Below are 17,127 nucleotides of genomic sequence, written 5' to 3' on the forward strand. Positions count from 1 at the left end.
GAGAGTAGTATCTTTCTAGTACATAAAGCCAAATCATTATGGTGGTACATACCGATTACATTCTAAAAGACATCGGAGAATATGGACGATTCCAGCGTTTTCAAACGTTGCTTCTTTGCCTGTTCACTATTTTCTTCTCTTTTCAAATGCTTAGTCTTCGCTACATTGCTGAGGTTCCCGAGACCTTTTGCTACGTTCCTGAAGTTATGAGCGTTCACAGTTACTACGGTTATCTCGATTATCAAGAGAGAATAACAATTGGTAAATTAACGATTCCCTGGGATTTAACGCCATCTTTTCTAGAGACACGCACTTCTTTGATCGATTCTTGCCGAAGATATAACATCAATTCAACTTTTAAAGTTGGAGATAGCTTAGTTGGTGTATCGACGATACCATGTGATAATGGATATGTTTACCATAATATGGAGATTCAATCTGTTTCCACGGAAGTAAGTAGTTCAATTATGTACAACGCGTGAGACGCGACGGGTGAGGAAGTAAGCGCATCTCAAGTGATGTGACCAATCAGATGCGAAGGATCGTTTGAACTGTCTCTTGTGATTGGTAAATCACGTTCAATTCATAAGCAATTGTGACGCAAACGAACATATTAAAAAAGTATTTTGATAATAATTTTATTCTAGTGGGATTTGGTCTGTGACAATCGATGGAAAGCCGAGTTTGCTCAGTCGATGTTTATGTCAGGACTTTTGATTGGTTCCGTTATAGGCGGAAACTTAGGAGATCTGTAAGTTTTTAAATTATATTCATTCAAAAAGAAGAACGAGAAGAAAAGAAATTCAGTTCATTATATATATATATATATATATATCATGAATAATACCACCAAACTTACGAGTTAAAATGACTATAGCGAGGCATTTAATAAAAAGGCCTTAAAATGTGACATGTTTCGAGAAACTATTCTCATCATCAGAACAGTAAACAACACGTAGAGTGCTTATATACCAATAGGACATGTTGTAGGCCTATGTAAATAAGTAAGTAATTAGCATAATAATTAAATATATATATATATTATAAACTACGCATTTTATTTTGCAGAATAGGCCGAAAGCGGGTATATTTTAGCTCTATATTATTATTCGTTTGTTTCGGCTCATCGACCGGCGCTGCTCCTTCGTATCATGCCTTCGTAATTCTTCGGATTTTCACGGGGATATGCGCCTCATCAGCATCGGTTTCAGGTTATGTTCTTGGTAAGTACCGTGCTTTGTTTATGAATTACCAATAACAACTTCCGTTTCCCTATGATTATCTTAAATGTAAAATTTATTTTAGGTTTAGAATTCATTGGTCCAAATCGACGTGCTTTGTACGCCGCTTTTAAAGAAGCCGCATACACATTTGGTCATCTGCTACTGGCTGGGATAGGATACACAGTACGTGATTGGAGACTTCTACAGTTTTTTGTCTCGTTCCCCGCAATTGTCATCCTCATAGTGTGGCCGTAAGTATTGTTATCCAATATCGTTTAGTCAACCATCGCCCTCACCCACTAGCGACGCAACGCAACGACGACGTATTGACGCACGCAAAGTGATGTATTCAGCTGCGTAATCACAATGAGAACCGACGACGCAACAATGCTGCAAACATCGCAGGTTTGATTTCACGCAGGGGGCAAACACTATTATTGAAAGGGCATTTTCTTACGTTGCATAGGTTGCGTTACGTTGTGTCGCTAGTGGGAACCAAGCTTTAACCATAATCACATTAGTCAACGTAGGCTTATGTCTTTTCTGCAGATGGATTCCCGAGTCACCAAGATGGTTGATGTCAAAAGGTCGATATTCCAGCGCTCAAGAAACGATGAGACGCGCTGCAAAAATGAACAAAAGACCACTGTCTCAAGACTACTTCAAAAAAACACGCGGGTTTGATGAAGTAAGAGTATACAGAATCAATAAATCTCTGTCTACAGTCTCAAACTTCATGTGACAAAAAAATATGATGTGCCCATGACATGATGATATCATATCACTACCATATTCGGGCATATCACTACCAATATTTGGGTACATCACACTTTTTTGTTGAACTAGTTTGACAGGTAGCAGGAAAAAATACTATAAGCTATTACTATGACTAACGTGATGACGAAATGCGACGATGTGACAAAAAATGTTTAACGCAGTGTTGCGACATAATTACGACAAGTGACATATTAATTTAATTTTATGTATAAAAGTGGTATAGTTGGGGAGCCAGAAAGTGTTTTTTTTTGCTTTCTTTATATCAATACAAATCAATTTTTTGCTGTTGGCCGAAAAAAATTGGGATACTTGGTCAGTATAACAAGAGCCAAAATGTCAATATGGTCAAAGTTAAGACTTTGCGTAACTTGGTAACTAATATACTGGGTGTATTGAAATATTCTGTGTACCAAACTACTCAGAAGATTTCTATTCACTCTAATGGGAAACTTTTGCCGAAAGTGGACAAACTCCTTTTCTGACCACTGGTCAAGAAATTGGCCATATGAATATCTCATCAACCACTGGTTAGAAAGTGATAATTGTGGTCTCAAATTACTCGCAAAGTATATGTTTATATTTGTTCTAATGTAATAAAAATCATAACACTGTCAATAAACCCCTAATTTTGACCTTTGACATATAGCCGAAGGGTGCAGGTAAACCCTTTCTGGCTCCCCAACTAGTATAATGTTTTTGTTTTCATTAAGTTTGGGCCCCAGGAATGTAAACGTACAACCGTGCTGGATTTATTTAAAACTCCAAATATGGCTAAGAAAACTATTATTCAATGCGTGTGTTGGTGAGTGCCAAATCTTGTATTAATACAATAGTTTAGTACGATATCAGAACGATAGGCCTATCCCTTTGTTTCGAATAAGTGTAACAGTAGAATGTCATTATGATATTCCATAAGATATAAAACAAACTTCGAAAAAGTGAGGCAAGCCATGATTCAATATTTCGAACTTTATTTGCTCATATCTTCAGGAATTTCATAACGACTTGTCTTTATTATTATAATACCTTCATGTAGGCCTACAGTGTACATCATACTTTCTATTTTTTGTAGGTACGTAATAAACTGTGTATATTACGGGATATCAATTGGCACAGATGATCTATTTGGGGATCGGTACTTAGACCTTTTATTCAACGGCGCCCTATCACTTCCAGCCAACTTTTCCTTCATCTTAGCTATCGCTCGATTCGGAAGACGTCGGCCTTTATCTGTGTATTTCTGTGTTGGAGGAGTTAGTTTGCTGATCTTGCCGTTCATTCCTGAATGTAAGGAATATTTAATTTGTTTCAAGTTAGCTTTGTTGCAGTACCTCAATAGTATCAAAAGAAATGTACACAACTTGCCGTAAGCGTGGTTCCCACTAGAGACGCAACATAAGGACGTAACGCGACGTAGGCCTAAGTGTTTTGACCAACCACAGGCGATGGATTATTCGAACTGTCGCTTGTCATTGGTCAACACGCTGAAGCGTGGTTCCCACTAGCGACGCAACGTAACGCAATCTACGCAAGCAAATGCCCTTCTAATAATTATGTTTGCCCCGCCTGCGTGAAATCAAACCTGTGATGTTTGCAGCACTATTGCATCGTCGGTTCCCACTTGTGGTTACGCAATACAGCACTTTGCGTTGCGTTCTAGTGAGAACCACTCTTTACGTTGCATTAACGTCCTTGCGTTGCGTCCTAGAGGGAACCAATCATTAGTATCGGGCATGATTTATCAAAGTTTTCCAATGTGTAACATTTAGTTTTCCGATTGGTACAATCAACATTTATTTATTCAGAAGTATCCGAATGCGTTATTACACAGAAACACTCAATCGAAAAAGGATAGTTGGAATAGTTGAATAGGATTATTTTCTTTCTTATTTTCAGCATTGAATTTATTAGGACTGATTTTGAGAATTATCTCACGGTTTACTGTGTTAGCAGCAATCGGCATTTGTATTGTTTACGCAGCTGAACTTTTCCCTACACCAGTCAGGTAAAGTATACTACCCCAATTAAAATGTGTTTGACTTATATTAATTATCACAGTCAATAATGAATGCGATTCATATTAATACACAAAAAACAAAACACAAGGATTGTTTGTATTGTAAGATCAATGGGGAAGTGTCATGTATCTCTCTTTGCCACTAAGCACTGCTCCCAATGGAGACTCATAATGCCCGGGATTTTGAACTACACTACTTGCACGGGTTTGGATGCAGCAGTTAATCTGCCGTGCTTATAATATTTAAATAATGTGTCTAATTTTTATAGAGGAGCCGGAATTGGTATTACTGTTACATTTGCTCGACTAGGAGGAATAACTGCACCCTTACTATGGCTGCGTGCACTTCGAAACTGGGAGGGTATACCGATGATCGTTTTCGGTATTCTGTCCATCATCGCAGGTAGTCTTGTGTTGATTTTGCCAGAAACAGTCGGTCGAAATTTACCCGAAACAATGGAAGAAGGAGAAAAGTACGGGAAGTAAGTATAATAGAGATAACGGATCTCTCTCTTCTAAATAATAATCTAAGAACACGTCTTTCAGATGAAACGTTAAGCACTGACAGATAGCATCGTTTTTGTTTTGTTAGGTTAAGCTTCAAACAAATAAAGAAGCAAGTAAAACGAAGAGCTTTTCTAAAAGTCGGTACGGCTAACAAGAAGGGACCAGATTATGTGACAATGACATCTTTTTTAGACGATGATGATAAGGCAACAACAGAAGATAGAAATGGTAACACCTTCACCGCCGGAGAAACGTCTGTTTGACTTTATGCAGTAATCCAGGCCCCGGTTGCCTCGTGTTTCGCACGCGTTAAGCTTGGTTCCCACTAGAACGTAACGCAAGGACGAGCCGTAACGAAAGCGAATTGACCAATCACAAGGAACGGTTCGAATAATCCATCGCTTGGATTGGTCAATTCGTTTGTGGGAACCAAGCTTTAATAATGGTCGTGTGACACACCGTGCGTAGGCCTACTCTATACCTATGGAACATGTGCTACTCGAAACGTTTATTTTTGTTGTTTTTTATTTATTATTCTGTTTTTAGGAATAAAAAAAGTGTTTAATAATAGTTATATGCTTACGTGCACAAAACACTGAATGTCAAATTTAGGCTGGAGATAATAATAAATAATAAAAGTGAACGATGTTTCTCGCTTAGAATAAAACATAATGCTATTAATGTTTTTGTTGATTTTAAATCTGATTATAAAATGACTAATCTGATCATAAAATGACTAATCAGATCATAAAATAATATAACAAATAAGCTAAAAATATTTTTAACAAAGGAAAGGGAAAAATCTTTAAGGATAATTTGTTTATAAAAGAAAGAACCTGGCCAATTTTAAATATCATCATCAAGATCACGAACGTTATTATTTTTATTTTCGTATCATTCTCTAGTTTATTATCGTCCTGGTCTCTTGACTTTTTCATAGATTCGAAGAGCTTCTTACGCTGGATATCAGAGTGTAGACGAAGAAGGTGTCCACCCCTTGTCAGTCGCCTTCTCTTTATCACTCTCTACATCACCCGTTCCTGAGTTTGTGCTGGTATAAAGATTGACAAATGTTTGTTAAATTTGGCCATGATCAATAGCACCAAATGACAACTTACAAACGACAATCTAGGCCCAACATAACCAATCCTATCTTTAAATATCAATTTCATGAAATAAACAAAAATCAGTTTTCAACAAAATACCACCACTATCTAGATGATCTAGAGGCCTAAGAAAAATTACATTAAAAACATTGTCATTAATATAATATTCATCATTGACTTACATTTACGACCTTTTAATTAAAAGAAGAATGGGTTTACGAATTCTTAAATATTTATAATTACTTTTCTCATATGGTATAACTGTCTAGTAGACATTTGTTATATACTTGTTTAAATACGACGTTTAGGTCTATATTTAAATTCCTGGCAGAATGTTTTTAAATATGGGCTATTTTGAGGCCTATTTTGTACTAAAAAACTTTTAACAATTGTAAATTCCGCCCTCTACAATCATGACAATTAATAAGGGATCGGATCGGAAAGGAAATCAACCACTCGCGATCGCACAACACATCAGCTGCACACAAAAAAGGCAGTGTACTTTTTATTATGTTCTACCGGTCAATTTAATTAAGTTTCTAAATAATGAATTATTTAATACGTTTACTAGTTCTTGTTTTTCAAGTTTCTCTTACAGTATTAGCTGGGTAAGTAATAATATATTTCTTTATGAACTAAATTATCTGCCAATCGGTACACATGCTAATTATTTTCTAGGCCTAGCCTGCTAGTAATAGCATGCATGCCTATCCTCGCTAGGCGCACACGAGATAGGGAAGTACTGTGACAGGTAAACACACAGGGGTTCGATGAATTCCGTCAGGCAGTCATAAACGCCTACGTGTACCTATTGGGACCGATTAGAACATATTGTGGATAGGCCTAGATCAATTTGTTATTTGTAATTTTTGTAAATATTAATATTTTTAAAATTTAGATTTATTAAATAAATAGGCCTATAATTAAAGTATACTTTTATTTTTTAATAATTTTTATTTATAATAGGCCTAGGCCTAGTAGGCCTATAAAAACTGATTGATATAAAATAATCTATAAATCAACAATCATTATTAGGCTAACATAGGCCTAGGTATGGCCTACTGTAGTTTTTACTAAAAAAGGCCCTTTCCTAGTCAATTTTTATAATAAGAACACTAATAATAATATTTAACAATAACAATACAATTATTATTCCTATCTTAATAGGCGTGATTTCTACAAAATATTGGGCGTCACGAAAAAAGCAACAAAAAATGAAATTAAAAAAGCATATAGGAAATTAGCAATACAGTATCATCCTGACAAAAACCAGGGTGATCCTGAAGCTGAGGAGAAATTCAAGGATTTAGGAGCAGCCTATGAGGTAGGTCATTTAATAATACTGTATTAAGTTTAATATTTATTCTAAAGAATAATTAGCAGCCAAAGTTTGTTTACCCAAGGTATATGTATATCATGATATCGCTTAAATGTTTTTCTGTGTTTGGAATATAGTGTAGTATTATATTGAAATGATTCAAAATATTTTAGATTATTAATATTATTGATTAAATTGTTACAAATTGTATCTATCCTAACTTCTTGTATATCACTTTATAAAGATAGATTATTATGAGATTAAAAGAAAAGAGTAAAACCTTGTACCATATTTATTTATTTACTCTTGGTCCTTGGATGAAAATTATTTGTAATTACTGATATTAACTTTATTAATACATACCAAGTGTAGTATCCTTCTCATATTTATTGATGTTTTAAATTAAATGTCTATAAATAAATAATTTTTGTTTAACCTGGTACTTATGAACTTTAAACACAAGGCACTTTCTAATCTATGCTTACAACTGATCTCACATCTTTTATTTTAAAGGAAACTAGATTCTCATTTATAATTATATTTAAACAGACAGTATCTATTTAACCTACTACCTAATGGAATAGCCCAAGTAGTTGATTTGAGTAAATGTGGCCAAACGTGATTGGCTAATAAGTATTAGTTATTACTAACACAATAAAAACATAGGGAGGATAATTTGAATTTGTATGGTGGTGTATACCATTTTATGATGTATGTTTTTGTTTATAAATAACATGTTTTATTTGATAATTAATACATTATAAATTTTAAAATTAATAATTCAACTATTTTATTCAGACTAGTAGTGGGCCTATATTATAATTATACAGGCCTAGTTTTATTGGGAATTATTAAATTAAATACAGTATTTATAATTAGGTGATCATTTAGAATAAAATGATCACCTATTGTTAGGTGATCATTTAGAATAAAATGATCACCTATTGTTATTGTATCAAATCTTTATTGGTTTTCCGCAACGAAGTTGCAGGAAAACCTCTTGTGATTGTACGAAATCATCATCATCATCAACTTTTTATTTATCTTCTTTCTTTCTGTATGATTTTTGTGTATCGCTTTTCTCTGAAACTTGCAAACATAACATTTTGTGAACTATGTTAACATTTTGACATTTATGTAACGTCGTCAAGCGAAGCTTTTCATGATGTTTACAATTGCGCAACGTGACGTACGCGCGATTTAACGATTTTCTCGTATTTAACATAGGTCAAAAACCAAATAACATTTTATATTGAAACTTTGCACAAATTTAATTTATATCATGCGCTAACTTTCTGTCGAACCAAAATTGCGTGTTTTACACAAAGTTACGCGCGCACGCGCATTTAAAATTTCAAAATGCGCTAAATTATTTTCTAATCAAGTTTCTACGCGTTTCATGTCGTTTTAAGCATGTAAAAAATTCCCACGCGTGCGCAAATTTTTTACGTGTGCGGTGCGCACGTAGCATTAAAAACATATTTTTTTCGCGTGATTTATGTTTTTCCAGCCTTTTCTAGTAATTTTACCAACTTTTAAACAATTTCGACTTAAAGTAACGTCATACGAGCACGTGGAATTGGACAATTTGCACGAGTTTTTGTTGAAAAAGTTAAAAAAATCGTCAAAATTATGCCTTTTTTTAAACAGTCGTAATTTCTAAACTGCACGGTCAACTTTTTGTGGATGACATTTTCTGAAAGTTAATGAGTTGTAGATATCGGATCATATATTAATATGGCTAACCGGACATTGTGACGTCATCGTATGGCCACGCTAATATAAAATTTAGGATTTTTGTATCTTTCGTCATAGCTCATCACATTTAATAGAGCGCATCTCCACTTATCCGTTTTCCATTTTCACCCAAATTTTGATATTGTCTAGGTCAATCAACTGTCTTTCGCATGAATTATAAATATTTAAATTTTTTTGACGTCATCATTCCTAAAAATTTAAATTACATGTGGCATTAATTTCATCTTTACAGTAAATTTTAATCTGTTATAGCTCGTAAGAATAAAATTTGATAATCACGATTAAAACGTTTTCTGGAAGCTATTGGATTTTAGATACGAAATCATGTGAAAATTTTGCCAATCGGATGTTGTGGCGTCATCATATGGCCAGTTAAATGAAAAAAGTCGTATTTTCATCTTTTGCGTCATAATTCATTGCATTTAAAAGAGCGCGCATCAATATTTCACGTATTCAAATTTCTTTTGCACGTTAATATGTTGTTGCTGAGATAATATCCTTCCGAAATTGCTATCTTTGTATTTCATTTTGATGCCGTCGCCATGTTAAAAATTGCAATAAATAGCGGGTCCCGTAATTTCACCTATTCTACACTGTATGTGATATGGATACAGATTATACTGTGTATACTATATATGAATCAAAATAATAGAATTCAGCAATAAAAACATATCATATTCTTCAGTTCAGGTCATAATGCCAACGTGGACACTTCCTTTTGTCCTCAACCTATCCCCTTAATGTTCGGTACGGTAAGGTACGTCGTTACACGTTCATGTTGCACCACTTGCGCGGCGGAAAACCAAACTCGTCAAAGTGACGAGTTACATGTCTAGTTGTTGTTATTGTTTCTGGGCACTATTTTGTGTAACAAATATCTAAAAAAGTTTAATGTCAATGATTACCAAAATTTCACAATGTCTTTCAAATACTTTAACTTAGTCCTAATAAGCTTTTCAGCGTGATCACTCATCCGTGACGTCATTTATACGCCATTTTGTGAAATCACATTATCAATCATATCTCCATAATTCATTATCACATATTAATGAAATTTATTACACGTAAACTTCAGGTCAAGGGTAAAAATATTAGCAAGTAAAAACGCACGCGCACGTAGGGTCATGCGCGTAAAATCGCGCGTTCAAAATTTAAAAAGCTCAAAATTAAGTTTTAATCAATTTAGAGCATGAATTAGGCCATTTGCGTGTTTCAAAAAATTACTGCGCAAAAATGCGTTTTTGAGCGCGCGATTCTTAAAAAGCATAAAAATACGATTTTTTTGTAGAAATCGCATTCTACTCACCATCCTTAGTACATTCACCGAATTTGAGTTCGTTCCGACTTAAAATAACGCTATACGAGCATGTTAAAAATGACAAAATGCGCACATTAATTTCACAAAAGTTCTGAAAATGGTGAAAAATATGTCTTTTTTAAAATGAAAATAACTCTTCAGAATGGACGATGACCCCTAAATTTTTTAACTTATTCGGGAAGCCATTGAGTTGTAGATATAAATGTATATACACATTAGACGTACAAAATGGTATTACGTCATCACATGGCCACTTGAATTTAAAAATTAGGTTTTTTTCTCTTTTGTCATAGATTATCACATTCAACTGAGCGCATCTCGGTTATTTTGCGCCCGATTTTCGCTCAATTTTTTGTATATGATTGCTCATTTAATTATCTTTCTCATGAGTTGTCAACATTTTCATTTTGATGACGTCATCACGCGTAAAACCTTGAATAACGTAGGTCGTGTAATTTCACCTACACCATACATTTGAATATCTTACAGCTCTTCCGAATTAAATGTGACCTTGATGATTATAATTTACTATGAAAGCTGATGAAATGTAGATTTGAATTCACATTCATACGGATGTTGTGATGTTATCATATGGCTAGTTGAAGTTAAAACGTTGTTTTTAAATTTCTTTAGTCGAAGTTATACAAATTTCAAAGAGCGCGCATTGCGCTTCTACGTGTCAAATTCTCTTCCAATCCTTATATTTATTTGCTCAATTAATTATCTTTCGAAATTGTCATCTTCAAGTTTATTTTGATAATTCCATCATACCAAAAAATTAGAACATGATGTGTGTCCCGTAATTTCACCTATGCTACACTGTATATAGATATACAGTATATACTGTACATATGGCATATAGACAACTCAGCACTATAAGCGTATATAATAGGATGGCATACATCAACATTTTCCGATCGTATGTTAACGTACGTGCATGTTTAAAAAAAAATAATTTCAGTAAAATGATCACCTATAATTCGTCAAAGTGACGAATTAAATTCTAGTTATTGTATAAAATCTTTATTGTTTTTTTCTTTCTTTTTATTGTTTCTGTACACTATTTTGTGTAACAATTATCTCAAAAAGTTTAATGTCAATGATTACAAAAATTTCAGAATATCTTTCAAATAATATAACTTAATCCTAATAAGCTTTCCAGCGTGATCACTCATCCGTGACGACATTTATACGCCATTTTGCGAAATCACATTATCAATCATATCTCCATAATTCATTATCACATATTAATGAAATTCACTACACGTAAACTTCAGATCAAGGGTAAAAATATTAGCAAATAAAAACGCACGCGCACGTAGGTTCATGCGCGTGATATCGCGCGTTAAAAATTTAAAACGCTCAAAATTAAGTTTTGATCAATTTAGAGCATGAATTAGGCCATTTGCGTGTTTTAAAAAATTACTGCGCAAAAATGCGTTTTTGCGCGCGCGATACTTAAAAAGCGTAAAAAATATAATTTTTTTTTACAAATCTCATTCTACTCACCATCCTTAGTACATTCACCAAATATGAGTCAGTTCCGACTTAAAATAACGCTATACGAGCACGTTAAAAATGACAAAATGCGCACATTAATTTTACAAAAGTTCTGAAAATGGTGAAAAATAGGTCTTTTTTAAAATGAAAATAATTCTTCAGAATGCAAGATGACCCCCGATTTTTTTAACTTATTCTGGAAGCCATTGAGTTGTAGATATGAATTCATGTACACATTTTACGTACAAAATGTTTTGACGTCATCAAATGGCCACTTGAATTTAAAAATTAGGATTTGTTATCTTTTTGTGTAGATTATCACATTCAACAGAGCGCATCTTGGTTATGCGTGCTCGAATTTCGCACAACTTTCAGTATGTGCTTGCTTAATTAATTATCTTTATCATGAGTTGACACTATCTTCATTTTAATGACGTCATCACGCGTAAAAACTTGAATAACGTAGGCCGTGTAATTTCACCTTCGCAGTAAATTTGAATATCTTACAGCTCTTCAGAATTGAAGGTTACCTTGATGATTATAATTTATTATGAAAGCTGATGAAATGTAGATATTAATTCATATAAAAATTAAGCCTATCGGATGTTGTGACGTTAACATATGGCCAGTTGAAGTGAAAAATTAGTTTTTTCATATTTTTCGTCAAAGTTATACACAATTCAAAGAGCGCGCACAGCGCTTCTACGAGCCAAATTTTTTTCCAAATCTTATATTTTTTTGCTCAATTAATTATCTTTCGAAATCGTCATCTTAAAGTTTAGTTTGATAACGTCATCATGCCAAAAAATTAGAACATGTGTGTCCCGTAATTTCACCTATGCTACACTGTATATAGATATACAGTATATACTGTACATATTGTATATGGCATATAGGCACAACTCAGCACTATAAGCATATAATAGGATGGCATACATCAACATTTTCCGATCGTATGTTAACGTACATGCATGTTTAAAAAAAATTAATTTCAGTAAAATGATAAAAATGATCACCTATAATTCGTCAAAGTGACGAATTAAATTCTAGTTTGTTTTTATATTTGTATATGATTAAATTTAACATTATCAATATATTATATTCTATTTTAATATATAATTAAAAATACTGTTTAATTACTACACCACATTAAATTTGTTATTTCAATATATTAATAAATAGTATCCTGCATTAAGTATTGATAATAATTACTTTGAATTAATAAATTTTAGGTGTTATCAGATGAAGAAAAACGTAAACAATATGATAACTATGGAGAAGAAGGTCTAAAAGATACTGGTAGCCACAGAGATCCATTCTCAAGGTAGGAAATAGCTTCTTTATTTAAAAAAAAATACAGAAATTTGCATTTAATAATTAATTCAAAATAAATTCAAATTGAAGTGATTTTGACTTATAGTTGTGCTGGTAGTGCACTTTCAAATTGTTTGAAACTCGAACCAATTAGAATTAATATTGATTAGTGATCAGATATAATCCCACTTCAAAATACAATGTTAGATTTCCTGTATGTTGTCCTATATTGTTATGCAGTGGTATAAGCCTAAGCCAAATTTATAACATTCATCCAATTTTGTTCAAAACAAGGTTATAACAAAGTTTAATGAAGGTTGATGTTATCTATTAATAAAATATTTTATTATGTACAAAACTTTCAATTTCTTCCATTAGTTTTTTTGGTGACTTTGGATTCCATTTTGGTGGTCATCATCATTCACATAATGATGATGTCCCACGAGGAGATGATGTACATGTAGATCTTGAGGTATCATTAGAAGAACTGTATACTGGTAACTTTGTAGAGGTAAGAATCCAATGCTAAACCGACCCAAAGTAATCCAGGGCCTTACTAAATTTCAGTAATTATAATGCAAATGATAGGACATTAGTCTTCATCTTTTTTAAAAATCCTGGATCAATTTATTTTAACTCTCTTCTTTTTTTAGATTGTAAGGTATAGGCCCGTACCTCATACCTCATCTGGAACAAGGAAGTGCAACTGTCGACAGGAGATGCGAACAATGCAGTTAGGCCCAGGAAGATTTCAAATGTCTCAACACGAAGTTTGTGATGAATGTCCAAATGTTAAGTAAGTGTAGTTCTCTTTCAAATATAGAACAAAGACAGACATGTATGGAAGGCAATCTTCACCAAAAATAATGAAGAAATAAGTTGATTCTAAACTACCTTATGTTTTTACAGGCCTTATCTTTTAAGGCAAGTGAGTGCGATCACTCGCCTAACACACTTCTAAACTGCCCTTGAGGAGTGCGATTTACAACACGCTTAAATTTGGTAAACTTCTACACAACAACATACAAACAGCACATACCTACAGCATCCCTGAATGTATTGAGGAGTGCAATTTGTAGCACACCTATAATTTTGAAAAGACAAGGCCTGTTTTTATTTAATGGGGATGCATGAAATCAGTATTGTGGTACAATTTAGTGATTAACTTAGTCATGTTATTAACTATGTAATGCTTTATGGAGTTTAGGGCAGAGAATTAGTGAGTTTTACTCTAATTGTCTTTTATGATGAGCTTCCAAAAACTGTTTTGTTCTATTCTATATAGATTAGTAAATGAAGAAAAGATTCTAGAATTAGAGGTTGAACCAGGTATGGTTGACGGACAAGAATACTCGTTCATAGCCGAAGGTGAACCAAACATCGACGGGGAAGCTGGAGATCTTAAGTTTTATATTATTGCTGCAAAGTAAGTGTTAATCTCTCCCAATACCAGACACCCTTGGGCTGACCTAATATATGTCTGGTTTCCAGAAATTCTGATATTCTATTATTTACTGTACTGTAATACTGTAAATAAGCAACAATTTATACAGTATTCCATTCATGAGTTTGACAATAAAGTTTATTGAATTGAAGTATGCAGAAATTAGAAATCACAGTTATAAAATGATATTTCAGACCATTTGTGGTCTTATTTTGATAATAACTGATACTATCAATAATGTATTATGTTAATATATTTAATGCTAATATTAAAGGGAACTATTAACAAAGATTCTGTCCTCTTTCATTTAGACATCCTAGATTTGAAAGGAAGGGCAATGACCTTTATACGAATGTAACAATATCCCTACAAGATGCTTTAGTAGGATTTGAAATGGATATTACACACTTAGATGGACATAAGGTAAGGCCTACAAAGTCTTCGTTCACTACTAAGTATTATTAGTATTTATATTTACTAAAAGAGAGTTTATATATTATAAGAAAAAAGTAAAAAGCATCATTGGTGATGAAACGCACCCTCTAAATAAGCAATTTGTCTTGATGAATTCTGGTATGCGCTCTTGCGTGCTCTTTTGTATCTAATGCAATACATTTATACAACTCTAAAGTTAAACGGTAAATAGGAGAGTGCATTTTTGATGTGTTAGGTTAATTGTACTCTTGTAAACATATAAACTTATTTTAATTACCATTAATGTGTAATATTGAATCAATAATAAGTAATTTTTAATCTTTTATCAGACTAATGTGTTGTTTCTGTGTTGTTAGCATGCTATTCTGTGTTGTGCAATTTTCTGTGTATTTTTACTGTTTTATTTATATTTTTATATGATATGCCAGTTTTTCAAAGCAAATTTCTGTTAATTTCAGTTTTAATCGACAAATAAAGATACTATGACACATTTTGCTACTGCACGCATCCATACATATGATCAAAATTGTTGGAAAAAACTACCGCTACCATTATAGCTAATACAACAAAATGTAACTAAATAATAAGAATTTGTAAAATCATTTTTTGTATGGCTAGTATTTATATTGAATTTTTTATTTAGGTTCATGTGGTTCGAGATAAAATTACGTGGCCTGGAGCTCGTATACGAAAAACCGGAGAAGGAATGCCATTTTACGATAATAACAACAATAAAGGATCACTGTTCATAACATTTGATGTTAAATTTCCAAAAGGTGAAATATCAGATGAAAATAAAGAAAGTAAGTGTTTTGTTTATTATGTTAAATTGCATGTTAATGCCTCTGACGCTTCACCCTATCACATGTATAGCTTACATTGACCTGCAAATGGATCACCACAACCAGTACCAAGTGGTTAGTGTTGTTAAAACATACCAAAAGTTTGGTCTATTGCGCAACAAACTTTTAAAATGTAACAAATTAATGATGCAGTGTGTGGATATTGTTTAAATGTTATTGTTTTCTTTTATTGCAGAATTTAAACAAATTTTAAATGAAGTATCTAAACCAACAGTATATAATGGCTTACAAGGGTATTGATGTAAAGTGTGTTAACAAGAGGCTGCTGTTCTTTTTTAAACATAACATGCGGAGTTGTTTATATGAGAATGACATTCCATCAATTACGTCATTACCCTGATGATGTCATCATTCATTCATTTAACTAATGATGTCATGTTGTTACTTTATGTTGTCCATGGTTGATATGATAGATTCGTAGTCGCTTAATAGTGATTCAAAATTTGTTATTTAAATACTGTATATTATTGCAATGTTCTAGTATTAATAAAACTCTATAAATTTTATTATTTCTATCAATTTATATTTACACATTTGATTGCTATGCATGTTGATGTTTATTGACTGTTATTACCCTTTTCACATCGCCTAACAAAACTCTGAAATTTACACAATGACCGAGGTGCACATCATACAAAATGTAGGTGTTGATATCCCTGTGTGTGTTTGCTAGGTGTTGATACCCCTGTGTGTGTTATCTAGGTGTTGATACCCCTGTGTGTTAAATTGCAGAGTTGGCTAGGTGATGTGAGAGGACTATGTCATATGTGCATGATGTCCTAATAATTATTAATGAATTGAATACATTATTTATGATGATGTCATAAATTGAGTGATTTCAATAAAATGTTTAAGTTAATAAATGTATAATTTGTTTATACTGTAATACAATTATATATTTTACACATTTGTATTTGATTCATTTTAGGTAAATAAATTAAATGCAACTTTAAAATAGTCTTGCATACTCTTAACCATGGTTTGTTTTTGACTTGATAATTAGAAATGTAATGATTTTGTTGATACATATATCCACAGTATTTTTACAAGTGCCTTAGAAGCTAGAATGTTATACAGATGATAAAACCTAAATAACATTGTAAATAGGCTTATTTTAGTTTTCATTAATAATTGATCTTCATTTATTTGTTAGAATTTTAACTTTTTTAACTGACTGTTGATCATCACATAAATTGAACAAGAAATTATTAAAAACAAGCCAGATTCTTTATTTTAAAATTTAAATAGTAAATAAACGATATAACTGTACAAAAAAGCTTTTATTTATTATGATTTCACTGAAGTTTTGATGTGAAAATATGATTGTAATTCTATTTGATAGAATTATTTGTTTTGCATTCAACAGGCTCAAAATTCAATATCAATTTTAATACTATCGTACCTCAAACAACAGTGTTATCTCAATATTGTTCAAAAAGATTTCACATGAAGTAGTGAAACAATAAACTTGATGAATTCAGAATTTCTTTGATGTGTTTTATTTAATACAACATTCTCTCAAGTAGGTTTCAATTACTTCTAATACA

At 32.6% G+C, this 17,127-nt stretch overlaps 2 protein-coding genes across 3 annotated transcripts; both read left to right on the top strand.

Annotated features, from left to right (window-relative positions):
• Positions 1-38: 38 nt before the first annotated feature.
• LOC144834968 (organic cation transporter protein-like) lies at positions 39-4,787 on the top strand. The gene is made up of 10 exons (XM_078689974.1): positions 39-452; positions 648-751; positions 1,069-1,223; positions 1,306-1,474; positions 1,773-1,911; positions 2,711-2,802; positions 3,073-3,287; positions 3,897-4,005; positions 4,287-4,499; positions 4,610-4,787. Exons 1-10 carry the CDS (start codon positions 39-41, stop codon positions 4,785-4,787), a joined length of 1,788 nt encoding a protein of 595 aa, XP_078546100.1.
• Positions 4,788-6,095: 1,308 nt separating this feature from the next.
• On the top strand, positions 6,096-17,063 carry LOC144843337 (dnaJ homolog subfamily B member 11-like). Of its 2 annotated transcripts, XR_013612256.1 has the most exons (10): positions 6,096-6,238; positions 6,798-6,954; positions 12,757-12,848; positions 13,217-13,349; positions 13,492-13,634; positions 14,124-14,264; positions 14,594-14,705; positions 15,361-15,520; positions 15,756-16,224; positions 16,283-17,063. XR_013612256.1 is itself a non-coding variant. In XM_078700133.1 (9 exons), the coding sequence occupies exons 1-9, from the start codon at positions 6,177-6,179 to the stop codon at positions 15,818-15,820; spliced, it is 1,065 nt and encodes a 354-aa protein (XP_078556259.1). In that variant the 5' UTR covers positions 6,096-6,176; the 3' UTR covers positions 15,821-17,063. The 2 variants fall into 2 exon arrangements, 1 of the variants encoding a protein (XP_078556259.1); XM_078700133.1 differs by having other exon boundaries at positions 15,756-17,063.
• Positions 17,064-17,127: the final 64 nt, after the last annotated feature.

This window comes from Antedon bifida, chromosome 1 (assembly GCF_963402885.1).
Source record: "Antedon bifida chromosome 1, ecAntBifi1.1, whole genome shotgun sequence".
Lineage (NCBI taxonomy): Eukaryota > Metazoa > Echinodermata > Crinoidea > Comatulida > Antedonidae > Antedon > Antedon bifida.

Excerpts from the sequence above, each read along its gene's own strand:
- LOC144843337 (XM_078700133.1), top strand. The coding sequence starts at position 6,177 with ATGAATTATTTAATACGTTTACTAGTTCTTGTTTTTCAAGTTTCTCTT. Across the intron at positions 14,265-14,593 it reads TTTTATATTATTGCTGCAAA|ACATCCTAGATTTGAAAGGA; the intron begins GTAAGTGTTAAT and ends TCTTTCATTTAG. Across the intron at positions 15,521-15,755 it reads ATCAGATGAAAATAAAGAAA|AATTTAAACAAATTTTAAAT; the intron begins GTAAGTGTTTTG and ends CTTTTATTGCAG.
- LOC144834968 (XM_078689974.1), top strand. The coding sequence starts at position 39 with ATGGTGGTACATACCGATTACATTCTAAAAGACATCGGAGAATATGGA. Across the intron at positions 453-647 it reads TTCAATCTGTTTCCACGGAA|TGGGATTTGGTCTGTGACAA; the intron begins GTAAGTAGTTCA and ends ATTTTATTCTAG. Across the intron at positions 2,803-3,072 it reads ATTATTCAATGCGTGTGTTG|GTACGTAATAAACTGTGTAT; the intron begins GTGAGTGCCAAA and ends TATTTTTTGTAG.